General features: G+C 50.5%; 1 protein-coding gene across 3 annotated transcripts; it reads right to left on the bottom strand.

Annotated features, from left to right (window-relative positions):
* Positions 1 to 352: 352 nt before the first annotated feature.
* Positions 353 to 26,578, bottom strand: Zbtb17 (zinc finger and BTB domain containing 17). Of its 3 annotated transcripts, none has more exons than XM_036179286.1 (16): positions 25,923 to 26,578; positions 23,637 to 23,723; positions 5,909 to 6,115; positions 4,903 to 5,091; positions 4,200 to 4,340; positions 3,838 to 4,011; positions 3,143 to 3,384; positions 2,918 to 3,060; positions 2,532 to 2,832; positions 2,182 to 2,269; positions 1,980 to 2,096; positions 1,778 to 1,898; positions 1,504 to 1,634; positions 1,016 to 1,225; positions 818 to 907; positions 353 to 738 (listed from the first exon to the last, which is right to left on the bottom strand). In XM_036179286.1, the coding sequence occupies exons 3-16, from the start codon at positions 6,111 to 6,113 to the stop codon at positions 455 to 457; spliced, it is 2,436 nt and encodes an 811-aa protein (XP_036035179.1). In that variant the 5' UTR covers positions 6,114 to 6,115; positions 23,637 to 23,723; positions 25,923 to 26,578; the 3' UTR covers positions 353 to 454. The 3 variants fall into 3 exon arrangements, with proteins under 3 accessions (XP_036035179.1, XP_036035180.1, XP_036035181.1); XM_036179287.1 differs by having other exon boundaries at positions 3,838 to 3,960; XM_036179288.1 differs by lacking the exon at positions 3,838 to 4,011.
* Positions 26,579 to 27,872: the final 1,294 nt, after the last annotated feature.

Here is a 27,872-nt window from a genome sequence, read left to right as displayed (position 1 = left end):
GACCTGCAGCAAGCTAGTGTTGCCACAGGCTGGCATCACCGTGGCCTTGGTAAAGCAGCACTATGCTAGTTTACCGAGAAGCCAGTCCGTGTTCTATACACTGCTCTGGCTAAAGGCACTAGGCTGCCTGGGTCTCCTGACACAGGCCCGGCGAGTGGAGCTACATCTCGGCCACAGGGTGCTGCCCACACCCTAAATAACTTACAGACACAGTATGGAGCTCTACTTTCCATGATGGACACCGGGATGTCCCAGGACACCTCGTCCCTGAGTTAGTGTTAACCATTCTGCAGTATCAGCTAGGTAGGTGACAGTTCCCCACCCACTGGGGACACAGGGACCATAGGCAACATTAGAAAATAATCAAATTTATTCTCTCTAGGGATTGGGGCAGGAGCACCTTGAGTCCCAGGGTGCCATCCATCCTTAAATAAACAGTCAGAGGGCCACCTGCTCACTCTGCAGGCGGTGGGCAATCAGGAGCTGTAGGTGGAGTTCCTGCCAGTGTGGGCTGGCCCTCAGCCCCATCCCTAGGACGGAAGACCAGCTCTCCAGCCTGCAGCATCTGCCCGCCTGGCCACGTGCTGCCTGGCCCATACTGCTGATAGAAGTCCGCATCTGTCTGGAACATGACCAGGGCCTGGGCTGTGTGGATCCGGACATGCTGGGCCAGGCTGTTGGCATCCAGGAACTTGTCCCCACAGGAATCACAGGCGTAGAGGATGTGGGTGTTGGGGTCTGTGGAGGTGTGGGCTGAGGTCAGGGTGGGAAGGACCTTGGGTGCACCGGCGTCCACACCCCAGACTGCCCCTCTCACCTTCTTCCTGCACCTGCTTGACAGCCTTGCTGATCTCAGCTTTCAGTACTTCCGTCTCATCAGCTGTCACTGCAGCCCCCACTGGTACCACTGTGGGCAGAGGCAGCAGGGCCTGAGGCAGAAGCCACAGGGACCTACCCCGTTGTTGCCACGAAGGCAAGCTGCCCGTGGCCACCCTCTGCTGCCTACAGTCCACACCTGTGAGCTGAGTGACCGCTGTTGCTGCCAGTGCCTCAGTGGCCAGTGTGACCATGTCGTCCACAGTGACCACGCTGACCTCACCACCCTCTTCTGGCTCCAGGATCTTGATGCCCGCCTTGCCCTGATGCACGGTCTTTACGTGAGAACGCAGGTTGTCTACCCGGTTGAAACCACGACCACACTTGTCACACAGGTAAGGCTTCTCTCCTGGTGGTGAGGCAAATTATCACCCTGCCACCTCCAGGCCTCCCAGTACCCAGCAGCCCCATCTTTTCTAGCAAGTTCTCTGGCAGCCTCCAGTGCTGACAGGTGCCTCAGGAGCATCCTCCTTGAAAGCTCCAAGGCAGGTGGAGTCCACATTTGAACTGAGCTTCAAGGCTACCTGTAAACAAGTGTGGCACAGGGTTCCCTACCTCTACCCACCTACCCTTCTCCTGCAAAATGGGCTGGGAAGGGATGGACACAGGCGGGCAGCACATGCTCACCAGTATGGATGATTATGTGCTTGGACAGGTCCCCCACATTCACAAAGGCCTTGCTACACACGCTGCACTTGTGTGGTCGGATGTTGTCATGGTGGCGAATGTGATTGGCCAACTGGCTGGACTGGACGAATCTATAGGGCCACAAATAACGGGGCTCATGTTGACCCACAGGAGCCATGGTGTGTGGGGGGTTGGAGCTTAGGGGGTACCCACCACTCTGGGACACAGCCTGGGACTTGGCCTCATGCTCCCTGGAGTGGGGGCAGGCCACTACCTCTTGCCACAGCGCTCACAGACGTAGGGCTTCTCCCCTGTGTGTTGGCGCACATGGGCGATGAGGGAGCTGGCTTGAGTGAAGGCTTTGCCACACATCACACACTGGCACGGCTTCTCACCTGGGGCAGAGGCACAAGGCACTAGCACCCACTCGGCTCCCTGTGCCCCCTCCACAGCCCACACAGGGCCTCCTCACCCACCCGTGTGGATCCGTACGTGCCGCTGCAGCGCGCCAGGGTCGGCAAACTGCCGCTGACAGTGGGTGCAGACGTAAGGCTTCTCTCCGCTGTGGATCCGCAGGTGCCGCTTGAGGTTCCCTTCGGAAATGAAGGGCAAGGCTGGTGTGCTGCACTGTGAGGGGCCGAGGGATAAGGATGGGGAGCCAGGGTGCTCTGGGCCTACCTGAGGTGGTGAACTGCTTCCCGCACTCCCGGCACTTGAGAGGGCCGTCGGCAATGTGGATCTTCAAGTGGGCCTTCAGGTTCCCCACCTGCACCCAGACAGGGGCTCAGAAGGGTCCCCTAGGAACCCGGCTTCTCCCCAAGCCCTTTAGCCAGGGAATAGTGGACTTTCTGGTCTCTCAAAGGGCCAGGGTCCTAGCAGAGGAAGACAGTGCAGCACAGCCTGGTCTAAGCTTGCCCTTCAGGGTACATCCTAGGAGAGTCCCTATCCACAGACATAGTGGCTGTTCTGTGCCAACCCTGGGGAGCCACCAGCAGGACCCACCGTGCTGGCTAGGGAGGGGTGCACACCTGGTTGAACTTCTTGTCACAGTGTGGGCACTTGTGCTCCTTGTTGGTGTCGTGAGTCTCCAGGTGGCGCATCTTGGAGGTGGGGTCAGAGAAGGAGCGGCCACAGTAGTCGCACTGGTAGGGCTTCTGGCCACTATGCACCAGCTGGTGGCGCTTGAGGTTGCCTGAAGTAGTGAAGAGCTTGCCACAGTCCCCGCAGCGGTAGCGCGCCTCTCCGGAGTGCCTCTTCTTGTGCAGGTTCAGCAGGCTGATGAGCCTGTAGCTCTTGCCACACTCCTCACACCCATAGGGTTTCAACGGGCTGTGGAGCAGAAGGTGCTAGGTGACAGGAAGGGGTCTTGCAGGGTCCAGGGAGGCTCCCAGTCTAGGGGAGGCAAGGTGGGTACCTGTGTGTCTTCTCATGGGCCTTGCACGCTGCGGGGTCTGAGAAAGCCTTGCTGCACTCCCGGCATGAGAAAGGTTTCTCACCCGTGTGGATGCGGATGTGGCGTTTGAAGTTTCCCGTGTGCGTGAACTCCTTCCCACAGTCCTGCAGGCGCAGCAGGAAGGAGTGCGTGAGGGACTGTAGAGACCCTGGAGGCACAGGGCTGGCACCGCCCACGGCCCCGCACCTCGCACTTGTGGATGATGGAGCCATAAGCCTTGGACTCAGTGCGATCCCCATAGGTGCCTGAGCGCAGGTTCCGGCCCTCCATGCCAAGCTCCTGCCCAGAGTCTGTGCCTGCAGACTCTTCATTCTCCTCAGGGGTCTCCCCGTTCTCCAGATGCATCCCCTCTTCCTTGACGGTGGCAGGCCCTGTGTCCTCTTCCTCTTGTCCCTCTTCTCCTTTGCTGGCTGGCTCCACTTCCATTTCTGCACGGAAGAGAGCAGGTACTGAGGGACTTGCCTGGGCTCAGAGTCCCTTCTGGGTTTGGTCCAACTCTCTCCGTACTTCACAAATGCCTTTCTTTAGGTGACAGTGACTCTCGGGTCTGTAACCTGAGTATTTGCTATTTGGAGGGCGTAAGGCCTCAGGCAGATGGGTAGCACTTCCAGTCAATAAGTACTTGTGATGTAGCCTGTGGGAAGCATGGCACACTTGTGTAATGCCCAGGGCTAAGCAGAAGCCCCAGGGCCATGTCAGGATGCTTCCAGACGAATGGAAACATGGAGGGGGATGTACAACTAAGGCAACTTACGACTCAAGAAAGACAAAAGTTCAAGTGAATAATGTCCAAGCAGGACAGGCTAGTGAGGGAAGAGGTGACCCAAGAGGGCAGTGAGGCATGTGTGGCAAGGCCGGCCCTGGCTGGGAAAGGGGGGCACCTTGCTCTGAGCTCTCTGACAAGGCCTCAGCTTCTGCAGCAGCCATGCCACTCGTGGGGTCCGGCTTGAGCTCCACGGGTGGGGGCTCCCGGGGGGCATCAGCCTTCTCCGTCTGCTCTGCACCTGAGGAGGGATGGCAGGCTGGATTGGGACTCTTCCATGGCTGGAGCAGACCTGCAGAACAGACTCCCTGAGCTAGACACAAGCCAGCAAAGTACAGAGCCCACGCCACCGACCTCCCAGCCACTAAGTCTTTACTACTCTGGGGCCCAGGCTGCTGGCAGGTGATGGGCAGCACCAACTTCCTGCTGTCCATTACCTCTTCCAGGTAGCCAGCCCATGAGAACCAAATCACAACTCACCACTGGCTGCGCTTTCTGCCTGGCCACCCCGCTCCTCTTTGAGCTCTCTGCCTGGGCCTGGGTGCGGACTGCTTCTTGCTTGGTCCAGCCTGCTCAGCATGGTGGCGGCAGCCTTCTCCTCTTTGGCTCTCTTGTCTCCTCCTGGAGACAGGACAGGACAGACTTGTCATTTTCTACTAGGTGTCTGTCCACTGCCAGAGGGGTGAGGCGAGTCCCCCTGGGGACTTCCAGGTGCTTCACTGGTTTGTTCAGGGACCACTGAAGCTGTGACAGCACAGGTGACGTCACCGTACAGGGGCAGGAGACACGGGGTGTGTGTCAGTGCTCACAGGAGGGGACATGATCCTCTGACTGCATACAGCAAAGAACCCTGCCCATGATGGGAGTCTCTGGGCTTCTGAGGACACCCTGAGAGCCAGGGAGCTCGGGGAGGGCAGCTACTAGAGGGAAGGCAGGAGCTCTGCTCCCTTGCACCTAGTGACCCAGGTGTGGCTCCTGCTGTCTGGTACTCAAGGGTAGCAAAGAGCAGGTGTGGGGACCCTTTCCAGGGGTGCCTGGCCAACCCTTACCAGCACCTGACAGTGACAGCAAGGCAGATGACGAATCTGACACCCAGTGAAGTGACCCAGAATCAGAGACAGGGCCTCCAAAAGAAGCCAAGTTCCTTCTTAGGACTTTTTAGGACAGGCTCCAGTGATCTTACCTTCTACAGCTGAGGCTTCTGTATTTTCCCCAGTGCTACTGGCCGGCTCAGCAAGTGACTTGAGTGCATGGCAGGCTGTGATAATGTCGTGCATCTGGAGGAAGCTGGCCACAGCCAGCACATCATCTACGTTCTCAGGGCTAAGGTTCAGCTTAGCAGTGTACATGAACTCCAGCACCTGCCCCAGGCCTGTCAAGGACAGGACAGCCATCACAGACCAATTTCAGGGCCTACTAATGTTTTTCCACCCAACAGTGGAATCAAATTTTGAAAAGTTGAGTAAGCCTCCACCTCCTGTCTGCTGGGCTAGGGACACCTGGAGACAGGCCACCCATTCCTCTGACAGCGTGGTCTTCAAGACGCCGTCACCTGCTCTACCTAACCTCCAGTCATCTGATGCTTGCATGTCTGTTTCCACATCTATAAAAGAAGAGACTACTTTGTCCTGATCATCTGAAAAACAGGTCAGAGGGCTCTGGGTAGGAGTACAGACCTAAGACTGCTCTATTCTTCCTCAATCCCAGGCCCAGCTAGCCCCTCAGAGTTCTTTTTTTTTTTTTTTTTTTTTTTGAGGCAGGGTTTCTCTGTGTAATAGTTTTGGTGCCCGTCCTGGATCTTGCTCTGTAGATCAGGCTGGCCTTGAACTCAGAGATCCGCCTGCCCCTGTCTCCCGAATCTGGGATTAGAGGTGTGCATCACCACCACCCAGCCACCTCTCATCATTCTTGACACAGCCTGGCTGTCGGCCCCAGGACTGATCTGGTCACAGAAAGGGATGAGGGCCTAGGGCCAGCCTTACTATATCTGTGCTAACAAGGCTGGTCCTGCTGTCTCTGCCCTTATCATACTGTGAACCTGTGTCCCTGGTTACTCCATGCCTAGTCAGAAGAGATGGAATAAACTTGGTATCCATAGGGTCAGAGCTCAAACTCAGGTGGGACATGGCCTGCTGGCACTGCCCTAAAAGGGCCCTGCAAGATATGAGGCTCTGGCCCCAATAAGGTACCTGCTGCATTACTGATGTCCAGATGTACCACGTCCTTCTGGTCCACAAAGAGCATCTTGAAGTATTCACTGCAAGCCGCCAGCACCGCCTTGTGAGCCTTGAAGTCAACACCATCCACCACAAAGGTGCAATCACAGAGAAGGCCCAGTTGCCGCTGCTGGTTCAGCTGCTCCAAGACACGCTGGCTGTGCTGGGGGAAATCCATGGCTGCAGAAAGCCAGAGCCTTCTGTCAGCACCGAGAAAGGACGCCAGCCCAACCTGCTGCTAACTGCTAAGCCCCAGGTGAGACTCACCAAGGAGCATTAAACCAGGGAGAGGCTTTCTACCACAGAAGGGCAGATGAGTCTAGACACTTGCTGCAAGCCAAAGCTTACCCAAACAGGGCAGGTTCCCCAAACTAAAGAGTACCAAGATAGCGTGCCCCCAAAGCAGAACACACAGGAAGTAATAAGCTAAGGAGTCAAAATGCAATCTCGTAAAACAGCTTACCACGTTTTACAAAAAGAACACACGAAGACACACACACACACACACACACACACACACACACACGATTAGAATAAAATGCAAACATCAGCTTTGGGGCTGGCTCTAAGTCCAGGTGGCTCTTCCATCATCAGCTGCAGAACACTCCCTCTCTCCAGCTCCCACAGGCAAGTTCTGTTTCCTTGTCCACACAAGGCTGGGTTCTTTAGGGTGGGGATTTTACCACCCCCACCTCCACTCTCTCCTTCCCCGGCTTTCCTACCCCACCCTTCCTACCCTGCCCTTGCTTAGCCCCTCCCTCTCTCAGGTTCAAGGAGCTACATAAAGCAGTTAAGTCTGCTCCCTCCAGAAACTTCTGAGTGGTGGCTCTCCAAGACAGATAAGTGACTCCAATCCTGATCCAAGAGCTGCCCGGGCGGCTTCTCTATTAAGGGCTTCACTTAATGCCTGGAAATCCCACAGCTGTCCCAAGGGAATGGGCTTGGGAAAGGTCCTGGCCTGGTGCCCAATTATAAACTACACTGACGGAGCTGAGATGATATCCAAGTAGCCCCTGCCTGCCCAGTGCCACTGCAAAACTTCGAGATGAGCGATCTTCGAGGGAAACAATGAATTTTTCTTTATAGAGAAAAAGGTATTTAGGAACATTTCAAAATTAAACCTGGCACCCACTGTGTGATGCCACAGTACATAGAGCAGGCTGCATTGCTGGATCCAAACCCCAGAACAGCCAGCTACTCCAGAACCAGGCTGTCCTGGGCAGGAGAGTGACTTGGGGAACTCTGCCCAATGCAGCAGCACTGGCTGCTCCTGATCCTGGGCTGTCACCGGCCTACAGCCTAGAGCTGCGATGACCATGTGGTGTTGGGCATCTGGGGAAAGCCAACAGAAGCCACGCCCCTTCACGCCAGCACAGACACATTCGCCACCCTGTGGTTTCTCGAAACTTCTGAGTATCAGCCTGCAATCTCAGCACTTAGGAAGCTGAGGCAGGAGGATGACGAGTTCCAAGCCAGCCAGAGTCATATGAGTCACTGTCTCAAAGAATAAGAAAATACCAAGAGTATGTACTTGCTGAACTAAGGTGAAGTATCTAATGGGGAATGTGGCAGTGGTATCAGGCCAAGTGCAAGTCCAAGCTGGAGACCTAGCCCTGTTCCCCCAGGCCCAAGCAGGGGCACTGCTTCTGGGCCTGGCAGTGCCAACATCTACAACTAGAAGGTGCCTACAGCAAGAGTTAGGAAAAGGACACCCACAGCAACGCCACTGCAAATCGAGACACCTTGTAAAACACTTTTTCCTCTAAGTCAGTGGATCTCAGCCTTCCTAATGCTTCGACCCTTTAACAGTTCCTCACGTTATGGTGACCTGACCATAACACTCTTTTCATTGTACTTCATAACTCTAATGCTGCTACTCTCATGAATCGTAGTGTGAATATCTGTGTTTCCCAATGGCCTTAGGCAACTCCTGTGGAAGGGTCGTGACCCACAGGTTGAGAACTGCCTATCTAAATATGAATTCACAACATGCCCCCACGGTTGAGCATGCCTGGAGGACCTAGACACTTCCGTCTAGCTATTTTCGGTTCAAAATAGCCATTTCCGGGTCAAAACGTCTCGCATGACCAGGACCCTGTGGCTTTGTGATCTACGCGCATGTGTGGAGTAGCCACATAAGTCCGTGTACGCAGGCGCAGCCCAGCCTTTCTAAGCCAGCACTGAATTTCCCGGCTCCTCTTTCTTTCTTTCTCTCTTGACCACGTGTGTTTCTCACAGCCCTGTTCACGTCTGTCCCTTTCTTTCCTATCCTAACAAAACTCTTGTTAGTGGATCTGTCGTGTTTTGTGACATTTCCTCACAGGGTAAGAGCGCCGCCAAACATCTAACACTAAGTCCTCAAACCCCAGAAAGAGCCCACTCCCACTGGTGACCTGAAGGGATGAGAGGTAGAGTTTCGGTGTTGCTGTTCAAGGCACAAGACACTGAGAGGAAGCCATGTCCAGGCCTGGGGCGAGCTGCCCAGGAGCACACACGGAGGCACCAAAGCAGGTGTGACAGCCCCACCACACTGACGCTAGAGCGGTCTTCTGAGGTGGAAAAGCTGTGGGCAGACAAGAGTCCTAGTCACCTTCTCCACAGCCACAGGGAACCACCTCTGAGTGCAGACAGGGCACCCACATTCCGTATGTGGTTTGCCTGGTCAGGAGTGACCAATGTACATTTGCTGGAGCCCCGGCCGCCCTCCTTTGTCTGGGATGGTCATCCAGTTCCTGGCCCATCATTCATTCCCTTTCACCACTGTTTCACTGTGTTCTATATCCCTTGCTTTACAGCAAGCCACTCCAACTCAGTGAGTGGAGCTCTCAGAGGCATCTACTTCTGAGAGCTTTTTAGGCTGGCTGTCTGTCTGTCTGTGGTTGTCTCCTCCCCAGAGTGTTGTGTCAGGCCTCTGCTGTGGGATGTCTTTCTGTATGCTGTGAATATATGTTGGTTCCACTGGTTAATAAATAAGCTGCTTTGGCCTATGGCAAGGCAGCTTAAAGGCAGGTGGGAAATCCGAGCAGAGATACAGGAAAGAGAAAGGTGGTAAGAGGGACATGAGCCCACCGCCCCAAAGAGCAACAAGATATCAGCCCAGTAAGGGCCACAGGCCACGTGGCATAACAGATTAATAGGAGTGGGTTGAGTTAAGTTATAAGAGCTAGCTAGCAAGAAGCCTGAGCCCTAGACCAAACAGTTGGTAATTAATATTAAGCCTCTGAGTAACTATTTTATAAGTGGCTACAGGAGGTAGCCGGTGGGAGGGATTCGTCCCAACTGTGGGGCCAGGCGAGACCAGAGAAACTTCCACTACAGGCCTCCATATGTCTCCATCAGTGAGCAACTGGATTTTTTGCTGTTGTTTTTCAAGACAGAGTTTCCGTCTGTAACTGCCCTGGCTGTCTTGGATCTCACTCTGTAGACCAGGCTGGCCTCAAACTCAGAGATCCACCTGTCTCTGCCTCCTGGATGCTGGGATTAAAGGCGTGCGCCACCACCTGGCTGCTTTTTGTAATTTTTTTTTTTTTTTTGAAAAGGGTCTGACTGTGTAGCCCTAATTGGCTTAGAACTCAGAGATCTGCCTGCCTTTGCTTCTCAAGGCTAGATCAAAGGTGTGCGCCATTACGCCCAGCCACCACCCTAGCCAGTTCAAAGTTTCTAATAAAACAAACAAAAAGCAAAGCATTAAGAGCAGTCACAGCACAGCCTAGGGCAAAGGCTTGTCACTCTGGTGTATCCTAAGGCCCTGTGGGAGTGGCAGGATGGTGAGCCTCAGTGGAGGTGATGGCCTGACAAAGGCATATGGAGATGGGACCTAGGAGGGCTGGTTCAGCTCCTCAGTCCAACGCATTCAGGAGCTGAGATCCTCTCTGTCAACTCCACAAGCTCCTCCAGCAGTGAAGCAACACACTTAGAGAGTTGTTTCAGCCCGACACTTTACAGAGCCAGAACACCACACCCTTGTCACCTGCAAACTGAGCACACAGCCACCCTGGGCACCACCTTCCTGTTGCTGCCTCAGAGAGGCAAGGACTAGGGAGGAACTCTCCAGACTTGAGTCCAGGGTCTGCCACTGGCTGCCAGGGGGCCAGAGCGTCTCCAGCAGTGATGGGGCTCACACACTTTACAGGGTTAGTCACAGTAACTCAGCTAGGCCAGAGGCACACACCTTCAGCACCCAGCAGCTGTCTGTCAACAGGAAGCAGACAGACATAGTCTAAGTTACTCTTTTAGGCTCGAACCCCTTATCACATGGTCTCTGCATCCTTTTTCCTGGGCACTCTGGATGTGACTAGACCCACCAATCATAACCCATCATCCCTTTCTAAATGTACTCTGGAAAATTCCTGTAACACATGGGGAAGGGCACGCACGGCACACAACAAAGAGGGCATGGAAGGAGCGAGCCACTGGGGGTGAACTGTCTCTGCGGAGAGGGGCTTTACACCAAGTGACTGCACTGGTAAACCCTGAGGGCGCTCTTGTATGAAGCCCCAGGATGCCTCAACTGCACAGCTCTCTCCCAAAGCCAAACAGGCTCCTGCCACACACTGAAACATGATCCAAGTTACTGACAGGCACTGACTAGCATGAGGGGGTGGGGCCACATCTTAGGCCAGAAAGCAAATGCTCCCTCAAGCAGGCAGGCACACTGAGCTTGGCTGGCTCCCAGAATGGACCAGCCTGCTCCAGCTTCCACACAGAGGTCACCACTGAGTGCCACTCACCTTTCCTGATCATCCAGAAATACAAGTGGCTCACAGACTTGCACGCACGCACGCACGCACACCAGGCCAGGCCAGGCCAAGGAAACAGAAGTTCACAACTCTGAGAAGTTGAAAGCTATGCACCCAGACCCACTACCAAGCTGTCCCTTCAAACAAGCTGGCAGAGAAAACTGACAATGATCAGCACACCCACCCTGTAGCACAGTGCTCCTTATCCAGCAAGTGCTGGCCTTGTATCCAGACTGTTTCTTCCATTTTTTGAGCAGTTTCTCTTGATATATAAAGACGTGTGCATGCACGCACATAATCTATCTAGAAAGATAATCTTTCAGTGGATGAGAGAGGACAATGCTAGGGATCAAATCCTTGCACAAACTTGGTAACCAACTGCTGTATCCCTGAGCTGTGTTCCCAGCTCCCCCTCTTTTAAACATCCGGATCTGCTTGGAACCACTCCAGACTTGGACACTTCATCCAGTGCTACCCTGACTGAGGCCATGTCTACCAGCCCTGAATCCATAGTATTTTCTGTAATGTGTATTATAAAAAGCCAGTTCGTTGTTTGTTTTTGTTTTTCCTGTGTCAGGGTTTCTGTATGTTGCCCTGACCTTGTTCTGGAACTCTCTCTATATAGACCAGGTTGACCTTGAACTCAGAGATCCACCTGCTGGTGCCTCACAAGTGCTGGGATTAAAGGTGTGAGACACTACTGCCCAGGCTTGATTGATTGGTTTATTGGCCTTTCCTCTTTTTTCTTGACTCAGCAACAGCTGTATAGCACAGGCTGCCCTTGACTCATCCTTCTCCCCACCTCCCAAGTGCTGGGATGCAGGGTGCAGCCCCAGGGCAGGCTTGCTATTTTACTTTCTCACTTGTCCTCTAATACCCATCATGCCAGGGTACAACACCAAGGCCTGGACCACATGCTGACGCCTTTTGTTCCGTTTTGGTTTTTGAGAGGTTTTGAGAGCCTATGTATTCAGGCTGACTTTGAACTTGTGATGTAGGCAAGGATGACCTTGAACTCCTGGTCTTCCCACCTCCCAAGCAGAGAAGCCAGCATTTGACATTGTATGTCCCGGTCTCTAGAACTATGAGAAACACACCTGGTTATAACTTGCCCAGCCTGTGGTACTCTGTTGTAGCAACACAGAACACACTAAGACTAAAGTAAACATTTGAGAAACTGCCATGGACCTCGATGGGCAATCTCTCCAATACTCAGAAAATTGGCAGGGTGGTAGAGCTACCTAACCTGTAGTTATGACACCTGGTGACTCATAAACCTGACTAGGCACAGCCCCTCTCTGTACTCATGTGAGGCAAAACGCTAGAGCTTTGGGCCTCGTGAGGAAGACCGCTAACAACTGACAGAGAGCGCAGGTAACACAGGTGTCAGGTGCTGAGGAGAGGCAGGTAGAACTATGATAACCGAGAAAGGGAGTCAGGAGGACCTCCTGCAAGAAGTGCAAGACAGAACTGTACCCCTGTAACCCAGGAGCCATTAACCTGTGGGCCAAGAGCAAATGCCTTTCTTTGAAAGAGACCTGAGTGAAAGGTGGCTAGGCAGCGGGAGAGGCTGAGTCACCCAGGATCTCAGGGGATGCTGGACTTGAGAATCAAAGTGTCTTTGTCTCTCTCTCCCTCCCTCCCTCTCCTCTCTCCCTTCCCCAGGTCCCATGAATCTTGTCTGAGCTCAAATCTGTTATGTACCTGTGGATGAACCTGCTGCCTCCACCCTGCAAATGCTGGTGTGCCACACACAAGGGTTATGTGGCGATGGAACCCAGGGCTTCGCGCATGGTGGGCAAGCACTTTAGCCATTAAGCTACACACACTTTTTAAAAAGCCTTGTGAGAATTGGAAACGGAAGGACAGTACTCTGAAAGGTCCACTTAGCAGTTAAGAGACTGAAAGAAAGCAGGAGTGAGCAGGAAGACCAGGCAGCCTCTGCAGAGGGCCACAGGGCCTTGGAAGGACCACAGACTGTGGGGGAGGAGGCTAACAAGCTGGCAACAGTACTCTGATTAAGTGCATATGCTGGCTGGGTGTGGTGGCACACGCCTTTAATCCCAGCACTAGGGAGGCAGAGGCAGGCGGAGCTCTGAATGAGGCCAGTCTAGTCTGCAAAGTAAGTTCCAGGACAGCCAGAGCTATAAAGAGAAACCCTGTCTTGAAAAAATAAATAAGTAAAAAGAGAAAGCGTGCATCCATTGGAGCAGACATAATTAGCTGCTGAAGTAGATGTGGGCTGTGAGGGAAGCAGAGGATGATATGAAAGTTCTGTCATGAGAAGCTGCCATGGTGGTACCATTCCCTGAGAAGAGGAAAAACAAGAGTCCACGGAAAATCAAAACCTCCCTTTCCACCAACCAGAGACAAGACGGCAGTAATAAAGAGAGGAGATACTGCCTACAAAAAGAAACAGGGCCAGCATGATGGCTCAGTGGCTAAGGGCCACTTGCTGCCAAGCCTGATGACCTGAGTTCCATCCCTGCAACTCACAAGGTAGGACAGCACCAACTCATGCTAGTTACCCTCTGACCTTCACATGTACGTCATGGCATATGCACACATAAACACCAAATAAATACATAATGTAACTGTGTTTCAAGAGAGAATGTGTGAGAGAAGAGTAGGAGGAGATGAACCTGCAGGGACAGGCTAGGGCAGTGACAGCCACACCAGGGACAGCTCAGCCTCCACAGCCTGAACAACAGCCAGCAGAGAGAAGCTGGCAAACTGCTGCATGGAGACGCCTCAGTCGGCAGTGTGCTTGCTGAGCATATACAAAGCTCTGGGTTCAATCCCCAGCAATGTACAACCTCAAGTGTTGGCCCACCCCGAAATCCTCAGCTATACAAAGCTTGAGGCAAACCCAGGTGACATGAGCTGCCTCATAAATAAATAAAGCTGACAAAATTAAGACGTCTTCAATTAGACCGTTGGGCCCTGAAAAAATGTCACTGTCCCCCTACGGCACTGGAAGGGTTTAGTCTTTGGGCCTCCCACAAAATCCCACAGAACTGTGAAGGATTTCTCCCTTGAGGGGCTCAAGGCCCCAGTGACATTCAGCACAGTCCTGAGCACTGCGATGCTGAGTCACAATGCAGCTGAGTCACACTTCGGAAAGACACCCACATCCTGAAGGGCATGTGAAAAAAACGGTAAAGGGCTCCTCTCAAAAGGGCACATGGGGACACCGTTACCTGCAACCTCTCTCTGTTTCACCACTTATAAAATAATATCCATTAAAAACTGAAACAGAGGAAGGGAGGAAGCTGAGTTGGGAGGGAGGATATTTACTCAGGATTAGAGGCCTTCTTTTCCAGCATAACCCTTTAAGGCATCTCTAGCTGGCTGTGGTGTAATGCACCTGTGATCCCGGCCAGCATCAGGAGGCAGAGGCCAGAGGATTGCTGCTAGTTCAAGGCCGGCCTGAGCTATCGTATGAAACTCAACATAACAACCACAAATGACATTTTCTACTTTCTTCAAGACCTGGTGACTAAAAACTTAAGAAAAAATATTTCATAAGGGAAATGGAAAATTACGAATTTTTCCACAAAGAATGTGTCAGTCTGGAAGATTCTGGGAACAAGGTCCCCCCCACAAGGTCCCAACCCCAGAGCAGTGGCACTCTCAGCTTCAGGCATGGATGAGCCTGATGCTGTGAAGAACTGCCTGTGACTTCTGGGGGCAGCTCCTAGGCCCAGCCACAGCCTAGGGCTTGGAACCAGGCAGAGCTGGTCCTTGGGCAGCAGGAACCCCCACTTCCTTTCTGTAAACCTGGGGTGACAGTGGAGGCTGTTGGGCACCGTCATTATTATACGTAAAAACATGCTGGAATAGTGACAGCCAGGAGACATGGGGCCCACTACCCCCACAACAGTGACAGCCAGGAGACAGGGGGCCCACTACCCCACAACAGTGACAGCCAGGAGACAAAGGGGGGCCACTACCCCACAACAGTGACAGCCAGGAGACGGGGGGTGGGGGGCACTACCAGGGGCCCACTTTCCTCAAGCAGATGCAACCCAAGGCCTCAGTGCTTGAGACCCAACAACAGCGCCAGCTCCTTTCTATAGAACACATGACTTGCACAAGCAAAGAGGCTCCACTGAGAAAGGGCAGAGAAGAATCATCCTACAGAGAAAAGAGACTAGCTATCTGTGGTCTGTGACGTCAGTGTCCTTTAGAGCCAAATGGCATCCCACCACACACAATTACTGCTGTCACTGCCCAGCCAAACTACACAGGAAGACCCTATTGCTGAAGTCAGCACATGCTCTGGCTGCAGGATGAAGAAATCAAGCTGGAACTGAGATCAAAGCTTTCTCCCTGCTGCCTAGTCCTCATGGTGCCAGAAGGTGCTATGGAGATGCTGGGGGAGAACTGTCAGCAGCAACCATACTCACCTTGTCCTAGGGAGTGCACGACTCACTGACCAGGCAAGAAGTGCACACTGGAGTAACAGTGCTGGGCCAGTTATGGGGTAACCAAAAGTCCCCTTCTGTGGAGCATCACTCAAGTCATTCAGGAATCTTCTGGAGTGAGAGGAAGTTCTACTCTTATTTGGGTGGGCACCCTCATTGGCCAATGATTCAGGTAGAACATGGTGGGAACAGGGGAGGTAGGACTCTTGTTATCTCCCTCCGAAGCCAGGGATGCCCTTCTCTGGCCCCTGGCCCTCACTCCTCCAGGTCTTCTGACCTTCAAACTCAGCTTCACACCAGCAGATGCAGACTTATACTGGGCCACTCACCCAGTACTGAGGCCTGCGGATCTGGGCTGAGCCATGCTACCAGCCTCTGGTCTCAGCTTGCAGAAGTCTATGGTAGGCTCTCCTCCTCAACCTGTATAATCAAGGAAGCCAGTCCCTCTACTAACTCCCTCTCACACGTGTGTGTGTGTGTGTGTGTGTGTGTGTGTGTGTGTGTGTGTGTGTACTGTGAGAGAGGTCAGACCCTAACAGAGAAGCTACAGTTGGTGTTTGACTAAGGGGCTATGACATGCCCATCAAATTGCCTTCTAAATAATGATGTTAATGCTCACAGATCAATGCTGCTGCCAGCGCTGGCCAGAGAAGTTTCTTTTTTGGGAGTGGGCAGCAACAACCACAGAGACTCAGAATTTGTCTGTCAGTCAGTCAGTGATAAACAGGACATCCATAGCACCCTTCCCCAAGGAGCTAATGGCTCCTAGGGGAAGGAAAAAATTATCCATGTTCCTGAAAAAACAAAAACAAAAGAACTAACTCTCACCTGTGCTCCTGTAAGCAACCCGAATTAAACTCACCAGTTAAGAGAGAGAGAGATAAAGGGTATGAAAATAGAGAGAGGACTAGCTGGGAAGAAGGGGAGAGCAGACTGGGAGTGTCGAGAATGTGATGGGGGAAAAATGATCAAACACAATATGTACATGTATGAAGTGCAGTAATGAAATCATTATTATCTATAATTACCGTGATAAAAAAACATTAAAATTATTCAAAAGAAGGAAGTTTCTGCTGAGCATATGGTGCACACCTGTACTCTCAGCACAGGGGTGGAGGCAGGAGAATCAGGATTTCAAGGCCAATTCAGCTACATGCAACCCTATCTCAAAAGAAAAAGAACAGAGAAAGACTTAGTGGACCTTCAGTACAACATGCTGACCTTTCCTGGGTTTTTTTCCCCCATTAGTAGTAAGGTCCCTTCTAGGGTGAAGATTTAATCAATGTTAAATGAATGGGTCCACTCATGAGCCTGCCAGATTACCACAACATGCACCTCAAGTAGGACAGAAATCACAGAGTGATGACAAGATGAGGCAGTCTACTAGCCCTTAGCAGGATGCTTTTTTAACTTTCCATCTTCACTGATGTATTGTCTTAGGATTTCCAACAGTCCCAGGCCATGGTGATGTACATGTGTAATCCCAGTGCTGGGGTGCTGAGGAAGGAGGACCAAATTGAAGGACAGTCTGGTCTCTGCAGCAAAATCCTGCCAGGAGCAGGGCAGTGGTGTGCACACCTTTAATCCCAGCACTACAGAGATAGAGGCAGGTGGATCCCTGAGTTCAAGGTCAGCCTGGTCTACAAAATGAGTTCCAGGACAGCCAGGGCTACTTAGAGGAACCCTGTCTCAAAAAACCAAAACAAGCCAGATGTGGTGGCTCACACCTTTAATCCTAGCACTCAGGAGGCAGAGGCAGGCGGATCTCTGTGAGTTCGAGACCAGCCTGGACTACAAAGCAAGTTCCAGGACAGCCAGGGCTACACAGAGAAACCATCTTCAAAAACCAAACCAAACAAAAAAACAAAAAAATAAACAACAAAACTAGGGGCTGGAGAGAGGCTCAGCAGTTGAGAGCACTTGCTCCTCTTGTGGAGGACCCGGTTCAGTTCCCAGCACCCATATGGCAATTCACAACCATCTGTAACTCCAGTCCTAGGGATCCAATGCCCTCTGGCCTCCATAGGCACTGAACACCTGGTGCACAGGCATACATGCAGAGAAAACACCCAAACACATAAAAAATAAAAAAATTTAAAAACAAAACTAGCCAAGGATGGTGGCACACACCTATAACCCCTGCTTTTGTGAGGCAGAGAGGCAAGAAGTACAATGGAAGCCAGTGAATTCAAAACCCATCTCAGTCAGCGTATCGACATGGGTAGAGAGCAAGCTCAAAGCAATTCTAAGAAAAAGATCTCAACAATTTAAAACTCTATTGAGTTTGTATGTGTGTGTGTGTGTGAGAGAGAGAGAGAGAGAAGGGAGGGAGAGGGGGGTCAACTTGTGGGGGTTAGTTCTCTTTCCACCACTGGATTCCAGGGGTCAAACTGAGGCTGTCAGCCCCACCCCACCCCTTTTCTTTGAGACAAGGTCTCATGCTGTCCTTGAACTCAAGGATGATCTTGAACTTGTGATCCTCCTGTCTCCACCTCTCAAATGTTGCATGCCTAGCTTATGCAGAATTGGAGGTCAAACCAGGGCCTCTGTGAATGCTGGGCAGACACAGTACCAACTGAGCTATAGCTGGGCCCATCTCCACAGGTTTTTTGTTTGTTTGTTTGTTTTTGTTTTTGAAGACAGGGTTTACTTTGTGTAGCTTTGCGCCTTTCCTGGAACTCACTCGGTAGCCCAGGCTGGCTTAGAACTCACAGAGATCCGCCTGGCTCTGCCTCCCAGGTACTGGGATTAAGGGCATGCGCCAACACCACCCAGTGGAAAAGAAATTCTTAATTTTCATGTAATTCACCAGTCTTTTCCTGTGTGGATAGCACTTTTTGCTTAATTAAAAGAACTTCCTAATGGGTGTGGTGCCCATCTGTAATCTCAGGATCAGGAGTTTGAGGCCAGCTGAGGCTACACAGTGAGTCCAGAGCCACCTGAGATGTCTAATGAGACCTTCCCAGGGTGGGGGTGGAGGTGAAGTTATTTCATCTTTATTTTGTTTTTAAAGCTGTTTTCTATACCTTTAATACTCTCTTCCAAGTCTCCCACGTTACTTCAATCCATTCATAACGGATTCTGTTGTGAAACATGAGGCTTGCTTTCTCTTTGGTAAGCATACCACCTTATCCCAGTGCCACTTTTCAAACCTGATTCTCCTTCTTATGTAATGTTATAGTAACTGTGGCCGTAGAGTCAGGGTCTACAGATATGGGACTGTCTTTGTTGTCTTCCAGCACACTGACTTGAGTTCCTGTAGTGTGATGGTCATGCTGGTATCTTTTAGGTGGGGGGCATCCCAGTGTAAAAAGGCAAGCCAAAAATCACAAGTGCATAGTTGCACTACAGCGGGTCTAAATAGCAAAGGATCAGTGGACAAAATAAACACCACAATGTCCATGGATGGGCACTGTAGCTCCAGATGAGCACCCAAATCATCTGGGAAGAGGGTGTGTTAATGCCACAGAACATACCAAAGACAAACTGGGCTAGCAAGACAGCTCAGCCTGATGGTCCGAGTTCAGCCTTGGGAAGTCATGTAAAGGTCAAAGGAGAGAACCCATTCCATAATGCTGTCCTCTGAGTTCCACACATGCACTGTGACATGCATGTGTCCATATTCACACACACATACACACGCTTACTTATCAATGATGTTTAAAAACCTTTTTAAAAGATAGCCAAATAGAAAAGTGAGAAAAAAATGTAAATAGATGTTTCAGAAAATCTGGAGGTAGAATGTTCTCAAGTGTAAGGTTCTTGCCTCAGGAAAGTGAAAATCAAAACGTACTGGAGAGGCAGGCATGAGGACTGTGGGAGGTGGGCAAGCAATGGCATTGCCCACTGAGATTCAGACAGTGGGGCAACACATCAGCAACAACTCACCAGAATATGGCCATGCCCAGCACTAGGAAGGCAGAAGCAGGAGGATTACCGTAAGTTTGAGGCCAGCCTCAGCTAGAGAGAGTCTGGGGCAAACCTGGACTACTACAGAGCAAGACCCTGACTTAAAAACATTAAAAAAGCTGGACAGTGGTGGTGCACACCTTTAATCCTAGCACTAGGAAGGCAGGTGGATCTAAGTTCGAGGCCAGCCTGATCTACAGAGAGATTTCCAGGACAGCCAGGGCTACGCAGAGAAACCCTGTCTCAGAAAACCAAAAAACAAAACAAAACAAAACAAACAAAAAAAAGAGTTGAAGAAAACAGTATTATATGGAGGGTTTTTATTTTTTATTTTATTTTTTAAACTGAGGATCAAACCCAGGGCCTTGTGCTTGCTAGGCAAGCACTATACCACTGAGCTAAATCCCCAACCCATGGAGTTTTAAAATGTACAAAATTAGCCAGTATGGTAACACCTGCCTATAATTCCAGGAAGCTGGGGCAGGAAGATCAGGAACACAAGACCATCCTCAGCTACATAGAGTTTGAGGCCAAACTGAGTACCTGAGACCCCGTCTCAAAAAAATAAGCACAAGTACAAAGTTAACTGGCACATTGGTTAGTAATACGACCACGTGGTAAAGCTACTACAAAGCAAGGCAAGCTGGGACTCGGGAGAGCTCAGTGGACACAGTGCCTGCTGCATAAGCCTGACGACCTGCTTTCAAATCCCCAGAAGCCATGTGAAAGCCAGCAGCAGCCTCTAGAACCCTGGAACCTGGGAGTGGGGACAGGCAGATTCCCAGCTCACTGGCCAGCCAGTCTACATTAAACACAAAGCTTCAGGTTCAGTGTGAGACACCCAACATGGACCTCAGACCTTCTCTCTCTCTCTCTCTCTCTCTCTCTCTCTCTCACACACACACACACACACAGAAGAAGAAGAAGATGATCTCGAGAAGGAGAAAAGCAAGCTTGAGGATGGCCAGACGGGGCACACGGGATCCTAAAGATCACAGTGACAGTCTTTTTTGTAGATTGTGGGTGAGGAAAGGTGGGGGCATGTATTCATTTATTCTGATGGTTCAGATTTAATGACTTTTTGTTGATGTTCTTTGAAACAGGATCTCATGTAGATAGCTGGCCTCAAACTCCGTGATCCTCCTGCCTCAGACCCCCAAGTGCTGGTTCAAGCATAAAAGTGTTCATGATTAATTATCAGAAAATGTTTGATTCGTGCACCTATTTTATATGCCTAAATACGCAGGATCACGTCTCGGGCTGAAAGGACTCACAGTAGGAAGAGTAAGAAGCCTGGCCCTAGACATGGCTTGGAAGGCTAGAGACCTCTCAGCAGCAAAGTGCTTGCCTAGCACACACCAAGCCCTTGCTTCTATCTCCTGTACCCAGCTCCAAAACACCCAAGACAATGTCTGCAGCATGAAGGCAGCTGACTGACTCAGCACACTGGGAGAGTCCCTGTGAGGCCCCTGGCCCTGGCCAGGACAGAGGTGTGCTTCCCTCTGAGCTCTGGCTTCTGAGCTAGGAGGAGTGGGGAGCCTGTGGCAGAGACTTCCATTAAGGACAGGGGAGTGCTGACAGTAGATGCAGCATATAGGCCAGACCTGTCAGGGCCAGAAACTGAACCTGTGTTTGATGTGACAAAGACACCAGACCTGCCTTCTTGCCTGCACCTGACTCAGCCAGATTCTTCCTTCTGAGCCTCTGGTTTCAGAGCTGTGTAGACATGAGGGCATTCCCATTCTAATCTCACCCTCTGCTTCCTTCCTGCCTTCTGTTTGTTTAGGCTTCTGTTTGGTTTTGAGATGCGGTCTCACTATGCAGCCCTGGCTGGCCTAGAATTCACTATGTAAACCAGCCTGAGATCAGCCTACCTCTGTCCCCCAAGCTTCTGGGTTAAAAGCATGTGCCACCAGGAAGTCAGAGGGACTCCACCCAACTGAAGGGAGCTTAGGACAGACTTCCAGATGGAAGGAATCGAGTCAAGAACCCTCTCCATGGGGCTGGAGAGATGGCTCAGAGGTTAAGAGCACTTGACTGCTCTTCCAGAGGTCCTGGGTTCAATTCCCAGCACCCACATGGTGGCTCACAACCATCTGCAATGAGATCTGGCACCCTCTTCTGTGTAAACAATAAAAATAAATAAATAAATAAATAAACAAACAAACAAGGAAGGAAGGAAATAAATCTTAAAAAAAAAAAAAGAATCCTCTCCACACTTCTCAGGATATGGTCTCCAAAGTCCAGAGACCAACGACTTTGATTAGAAAGCTGGGGACTCCTGGAAAAACCAGACAGGCACAGCACAGTCCTGACTCTCCAAGGTGGCACTCAGCTAAGCTGTGCCTTGGGGGCTTTCCTCCCTGAACCATGGCTGGCTTTCTGGGCTCTGAGCCATCCTGGACCTTGCAGCAGGAGGCAGCAGACACCTGGTCTGGGCCATGACACAACTGGCCCTCTAGACAGAGCCACAAGATAGGGTGATAGAGAGTCACACTTCCGAGTCCTCACTGTCCCTTCCTATGTGAAGGGACATTTACCAGTACTTCACTCTAAATTTTCACCACCTCAGCCCAGTCTCTGACACCAGGCAGGTTCCCTGTGCATCCTCACACTGGTGGCCAGACCTCCGAGACACCCTGTAGTATACTGTATGTTGAAGTAATAGTTCTGCACAGTGTGTGAAAATATGTCTCTGATCTTCCTCACATGTCTAAGGCACCTTATGACTGGTCTAATGAAGAGTTGAACAGCCAATAGCTAGGCAGGAGAGGCTTGGCTAGGCAGGACTTCCAGAGAGAGAGAGGAACTCTGGGAAAGAATCTGAGGTACAGGTCAGACTTATGGTACTAAAGAGAGATGAGCCACATGGCAGAACATAGATTAATATAAATGGGTTAATTTAAGTTTTAGGTACTAGTTGGAAACAAGCCTACGCTAAAGCCAAGCTTTCATAATTAATAAAATGTCTTTGTGTTGTTATTCAAGAGTCAGCAGTCCAAAGAAAGATCTGCCACAACTGTATGTGGCTAAAAGTGCTTTGCTTTTAGAATCCAATCCTGTCAAGTACCTAACGGTGTCTGATACACACTGGGTGCAGAGCACACTTGTGGAAAAGCCTGGACACTGGTCCAAGAACAACAAATCTACCCCATACAGTATCCTGGGAACACATCCAGCCCACTCTCACCATTTCAGTGGACTTTACCATGGGCAGGGCTGGGCCCCATACTCATGACCCTGTCACTTGGGCCAGAACAGGTTCTCAAAACTGGTACTCCTCCAGCAGCAGATTAGTATGACTTGTTCTTCGCTCCAGACTCCAGATGCCCCAGGCACCATGCTACAAAAATGCACCATTCTAAATAAACATCAGAACCTTACAGGTAAGCATGAGGTTCCTGCTCTCTCTCCCTTTTTGAGAGATAGAGTTCATATATGATGGCAGGACCTGAAGGAGCCAACTTGGGCCATTAGATGGATGCCTGCACTGAAGTAAAAACCACATGGTCAAAGAAATCCTATTGCAGATGCAACTCATGGGCACTGTGGCCTGCTCAACAAGCCCCAGGACAAGTATTTCCAGACTGTTAAGGAGGGAAGGAAAAAGCTGTTAGACTTTGGCCACGCTACCTGGGGTTGCCTTGTTGGAACATTTTAGTTCATTGATTTGCAACGCTAGAGATTTGAACCCAGGGCCTTAAACAGGTTAGGCTAGCAATCTACCATGGAGCCTTGTAGGAAAACTTTTAGATTTCACCTAATTAAAATAAGTCAAGGGCGGGAGGCAGAGGCAGGCGGATCTCTGTGAGTTTGAAGCCAGCCTGGGCTACCAAGTGAGTTCCAGGAAAGGAGCAAAGCTACACAGAGAAACCCTGCCTCAAAAAACCAAAAATAAATAAATAATTAATTAAGTTAAATTAAATAAGTCAAAATCTGGGTGTGGTGACACACACCTTCAAACCCAGCGCCCAGGAGGCACCGGCAGAGTGTGAAGCCAGCCAGGTCTTCTATAGAAGAACCAGGATAGCCAGGGGTAGAGAGACCTTGTCTCCAAAAAAAAAAGCAAGCATACTTTAGTTTTGCTGATAAAAGTCAGGCATGATGGCTCCGCCTATAGTCCCAGAACTAGGGAAGCAGAGTTAGGATCACTTTGAATTCAAAGCCAGCCTGAGTGACAGAGCAAATACCACTGAGACACTATTCAAAAAAGAAAACAAAGTTTACCCACCATTTCACAATAAAACTATAACAAGGATTTTTTTTCACTAAATGTTTTGAGACAGTCTTACTGTGTAGCCCTAGCTAGTTTCAGACCCAGAGATCCACCTGCTTCCGAATCCCCAAGTGCTAGAACCAAAGGTGTGCACCACCCCACCTGACTTTATTATTAATTTTAAAAGAAAAAATCTTGAAAAAGCAATCTGAACCATGCTGAGTACAGATAATGACTAAAAACACACCTTTCATCCCAGCACTCAGGAGGCAGGCAGATCTCTGTGAGTTTGAGGTCAGCCAGGGCTACAGAGAAACCCTGCCTCAAAAAACAAAACAAAACAAAACAAAACAAAACCCACAAAATTGTCTCCTACAGACAGCTTCTGTCCTTCAGTATTACAGACATACCTCAGATCTCCAAAAAGCCGGGGGGTTTCTTCTCAGACAGTGTGCCTGTAGGAACTCCAGCTCGGCTCCCCTCCTCCAGCTCATCACCTAAGTCAAAGACACCCGAAAGCAGAAGTTCCAGTGAGAAGGGGGGGGGGGGGGCACCTGCTTGCTCTCCAGGCCCAGCTCCTCCTCTCACCCACCAATCAGGCAAGTGCAGAGCTCAGTGCAGAGCCTGGCAAAAGGTAAGCCCTCAGTGAATGGTAAATTAATTACTATTGGCCTGATGTAGAAAGGACTGTGTGCAGGGCCTGGGAAACAAGATCAACAATCAGGATCCCAAGCTCTACACTCAGGAACTCCTTCCTGAGACAGGCCCAGCCAGTGGTGATGATCTGCTAAGTTCAGGGTAGCACAGACTTTCCTGAGATGTCCATAACACCGATTCTCATCCCATACACACCCTCATGACAGCGGCAGATCACCACCAGATAGCTTCACCTCAATGTTTTAGACAGGGTCTCACTCTATAGCTCAGGCTGGCCCAGAACTTGCAATATAGCTCAGGCTACATAGTGAGTTGAACTATCCACAATTCTGTCTTGTCTTCCCAAGTACTGGGATTCTAGGCATGAACCACCATCCCAGGCTTACTTAACTATTTCTCAGGTACATTATTTCCAGCTCATTTAAAACTAAATCTTTCCTCTTGTTAAATGTGTTCCTTCCTACCACAGTGAGCAATGCCAACATCCACTAGCCAAGGACAGAGGACAGCACTGGGGACTTGGCTTAGCAGGTAAAAGTGCCTGTTTGGCTGTGCAGACCTGACAATCTGAGTTTGATTCCCTAGGACCCACAATGCAGTGGGGCACAACTTTAATCTCAGCTCTCCTGGGGAGAGATGACAGACAGATGGGAGAATCAGAATGCTTGGGGTATCGAGCCTGTAAGACACTATACAGGAGAAACAAGCGAGACCCTGACTTGACAAGGCAGGAGATAAGAACCAAATCAACTCTTGACAAATTGTGCTGACACACACAGACACAGATACACACACATACACACACACACACACTTATAAGAAGAAATGGGACAATCCTGAAAACTCAGTGCTTTCTCTATGGAGTTATCACCAAGTTTTATCAATTCTACCTCCAAAATTATCTCTCCCCACTAATTCTCTGCACCTAAACTTACTCAAGGCCACTCGTACGCCTCACTTAAATTAGTCTGGCAATCTCTTAATTGACTTCAGGCTCACTCCTTTATCCCTCTTCAACCTGCCCAGTGATCTTTCTTGTCCATAAACCTGATACTTAAATGCCTTCTCTTTAACCTAAAAGCTAAAAGTGCTGAACTTTGGAACATCCTAAAGACTTAGGCAGAGCTTCGATGGCCTTACTGCCCATCTCTGCTAGAGGAAGAGGACAACACCTTCACTAAGGACATACCATCCTTCTCCTGCCTCACTCCCCTAAGTATCCTTTAGGCTCAGCTTCCTGGGAGAATGGGACTCCCTGGATTCACCTAGACCGAGTAAGGGTCCCGGAGTAAGGCTCTCTCCTGCAGCACAGTGATTTCTGAAAGGCCTGTTTCTCTCTCTTATGTGAGTCTTTGCTCTCTGAATAGCGAGGGCACAGATAACAGCAAGAGACTTTCCGGACATTCACTCTCTTAACTGTAAGCATGCTAGGCTCTGTACACCTATTATTACCTCATGTAACCTATCACACAATCTTAGAAGACAGGTTTTATTATAAGCCCTGCTTTAAGGCTGAGGAAACTGAGGTAGAGTCTCCGCTTGGAGCTGAGAACCCTGGTCCCACTTGCGGACCTAGTCCGCGGGCATCTCCTGCTCTGTTCTCAGATCTGTCAGGGGCGGAGAGGAGGGAAAGAGGGTGGACAGATGGATGGACGAGTGAATGAATGAATGGTCTACGGTGGGGGCAGTGTCCGCCCCTACTCCGCAACACATCCAGGCCGGCCCGCACTTCGCCCGCACGCGGCCGCAGCACGCCCACCCGCCGCGGCCGGCGCGCGGGGTCAAGGGGCGGTGACAGCCCGGCGGCGGGGGCGGAGATGCCACCAGCCGGGGTGTCACCCAGTCCCGGAGGCGACTCGCGCCCCTTTGGCAGCGCGGGTGCACGTCCACCCCTCCGGGCCGCTCCCCGGCCCGCGGCGCCCTCCGCCCGGGCCTCCCCTCCCCCACACAACTGTCCCGGCATCTCAAGTCTCCGGGCCCCTGCGGCTTCCGTCCCGCCTCCCGGGACTCCCCGGCCGCCCGCGCTGGCCCAGCCTCACCTGCCATGTCCCGAACTCTACCACAGGGGGAGGTGCATCACGGCCGCGAGAAGGCCGGGGGCAGCGCTTCACAGCAGACAAAGGGCGCCGCCATGTTAGAGCCGGGCGGAACCGACCTCGCTGGCTTCCCGGCTGTAACTTCCGTCGCTTGCGCAGCGCGGCTCAACTTACGCGACCGCCAACAGGCGCATGCGCCTGGCCACTCAAAAGTTCTTCGTTAGTTTACTTCTGGAATTGTTCTCACTTTTAACTTCTAGCTTGGCTTTCCACTCCAAACAGATCCGTAGCGGCACTGACTGTGTGCCAGATGCCATGTTCATCGTCTCACTTGTTCCTCACATCATAAAACCGTGTTATTGCGCCTCTTTTTTTTTTTTTTTTTTGAAAGACTGTAAACTTAGTTGCAAAAAGGAAATTGCACATACTCGCACATCTTTGTGATGGAGCAGAGATGTGAACCTAGTTGTGGCTCCCATTATGGTTTTGGTAATTTGCAATACCGAGGAACAGCGGCAACTTGAACTGGTTAGATGGCTCAGTGGGCAAAGTGCTTGCTCTGCAGGCGGGACAACCCAAGCCCAATCTTGAACACCCACATTTAAGACCGGGTACAGGAGAGGTGGCTCAGAGGTTAAGAGCACTTTTGCTCTTGCAGAAGACTTGGCTTTAGTTTCCAGCACCCACACGGTGACTCCAATTTCAAGGAATCTGATGCCTTCCGGTATCTGTAAGAAATAGGCATGTACATCGTGCACATGTATACATGTAGACAAAATAAACATAAAATAAGTAAATCTCAAATAACTGATAATACTCTAAGCATAGTATTAACCCCACCTATCAAGAATAAGAACACCACTAACTACAGTTTAAAGCCAAAATTGAGGCAAGCTTTAATTAAAAACTGGCCACGTGGATGGGAAATGGCCAGGTCCATACCCAGGTTCCTGAGAAATGGCCCAGAATCAAATATGGCAATGGCTTAAGAAGGAAAACCCATAATTCATTGCATTTCCCGTCAAATCCAATCAGGGGCAAGCATACAGCCTGACATATTTCCTGTCTACTTACCTCACTCCCACACATGATCAAGCACATCTGGTGCAGATGGGTCAAACAAACTTATTTAGGAGAATGAAAAACATGTGGCTTGTTATCACTCATAAACAATAGCCTCCAGCATTTTAGGAACTACCTGTCCTTGGCAAGAGGCTTGCAGGTCAGAGACATTTTTGTTTCATGGATTTCTATAACATAGTAATTAAAACTTGAAATGTAACTATGGCTCTAGCATTCCCCCCTTGAGTTGTATCCTGAGTCAAATCCTTGACTCTGTGACAGGTACCTGTATATATTAATCTAATAACCATCAGCTTAAAGTATCCAGACAGGAATCATCATTTAATTAAAGCATCAATAATAAAGAGCCAACAGCAATTGGCAGAAGTAGAATGGCCAAAGGCCCTGTGATGGCTGACATCAGAGTTATCATCTGGAAGGAACCCAGAAATGAGAATGAAGACCAGTTATTTACTTCATCTCAGGTCCCCTTCTTTGCAATGACATTTTTTTTAGTACAGCCAAGTTATTTATAATGATTCCTGAGTGGTTTGTATAGAAACAATTTTCTTTTACAGCTATATAATAACCTCTCTGTTTTACATAGAGCAGGTTGAGTGCCCCATCATACTATAGAACTATTTTAACTAATGAATCTACCTATGATAGATCTGGGATAGATCTTTGGTTTTAACGGGTGCCTTTCTTGGTAAGCCAATAGGCAGTATAGGAAGCTATTTTGTCCCATATGACAGGGAGTTTCCTTTTGATCTAATATTCCAGGCTGTTGGGGAACAAGAGGAGCATACTCTCCTCTGTACTTCCTGCTGAAACTATGATGTTGTTGTCAGGGCCCAGGAAGTCTGGAATGCTAGTCAAAGGCAAGGAGGG

This window comes from Onychomys torridus, chromosome 2 (genome assembly GCF_903995425.1).
Source record: "Onychomys torridus chromosome 2, mOncTor1.1, whole genome shotgun sequence".
NCBI classification, from domain to species: Eukaryota; Metazoa; Chordata; class Mammalia; order Rodentia; family Cricetidae; genus Onychomys; species Onychomys torridus.
This window is presented reverse-complemented; position numbering and strand designations above follow the sequence as displayed.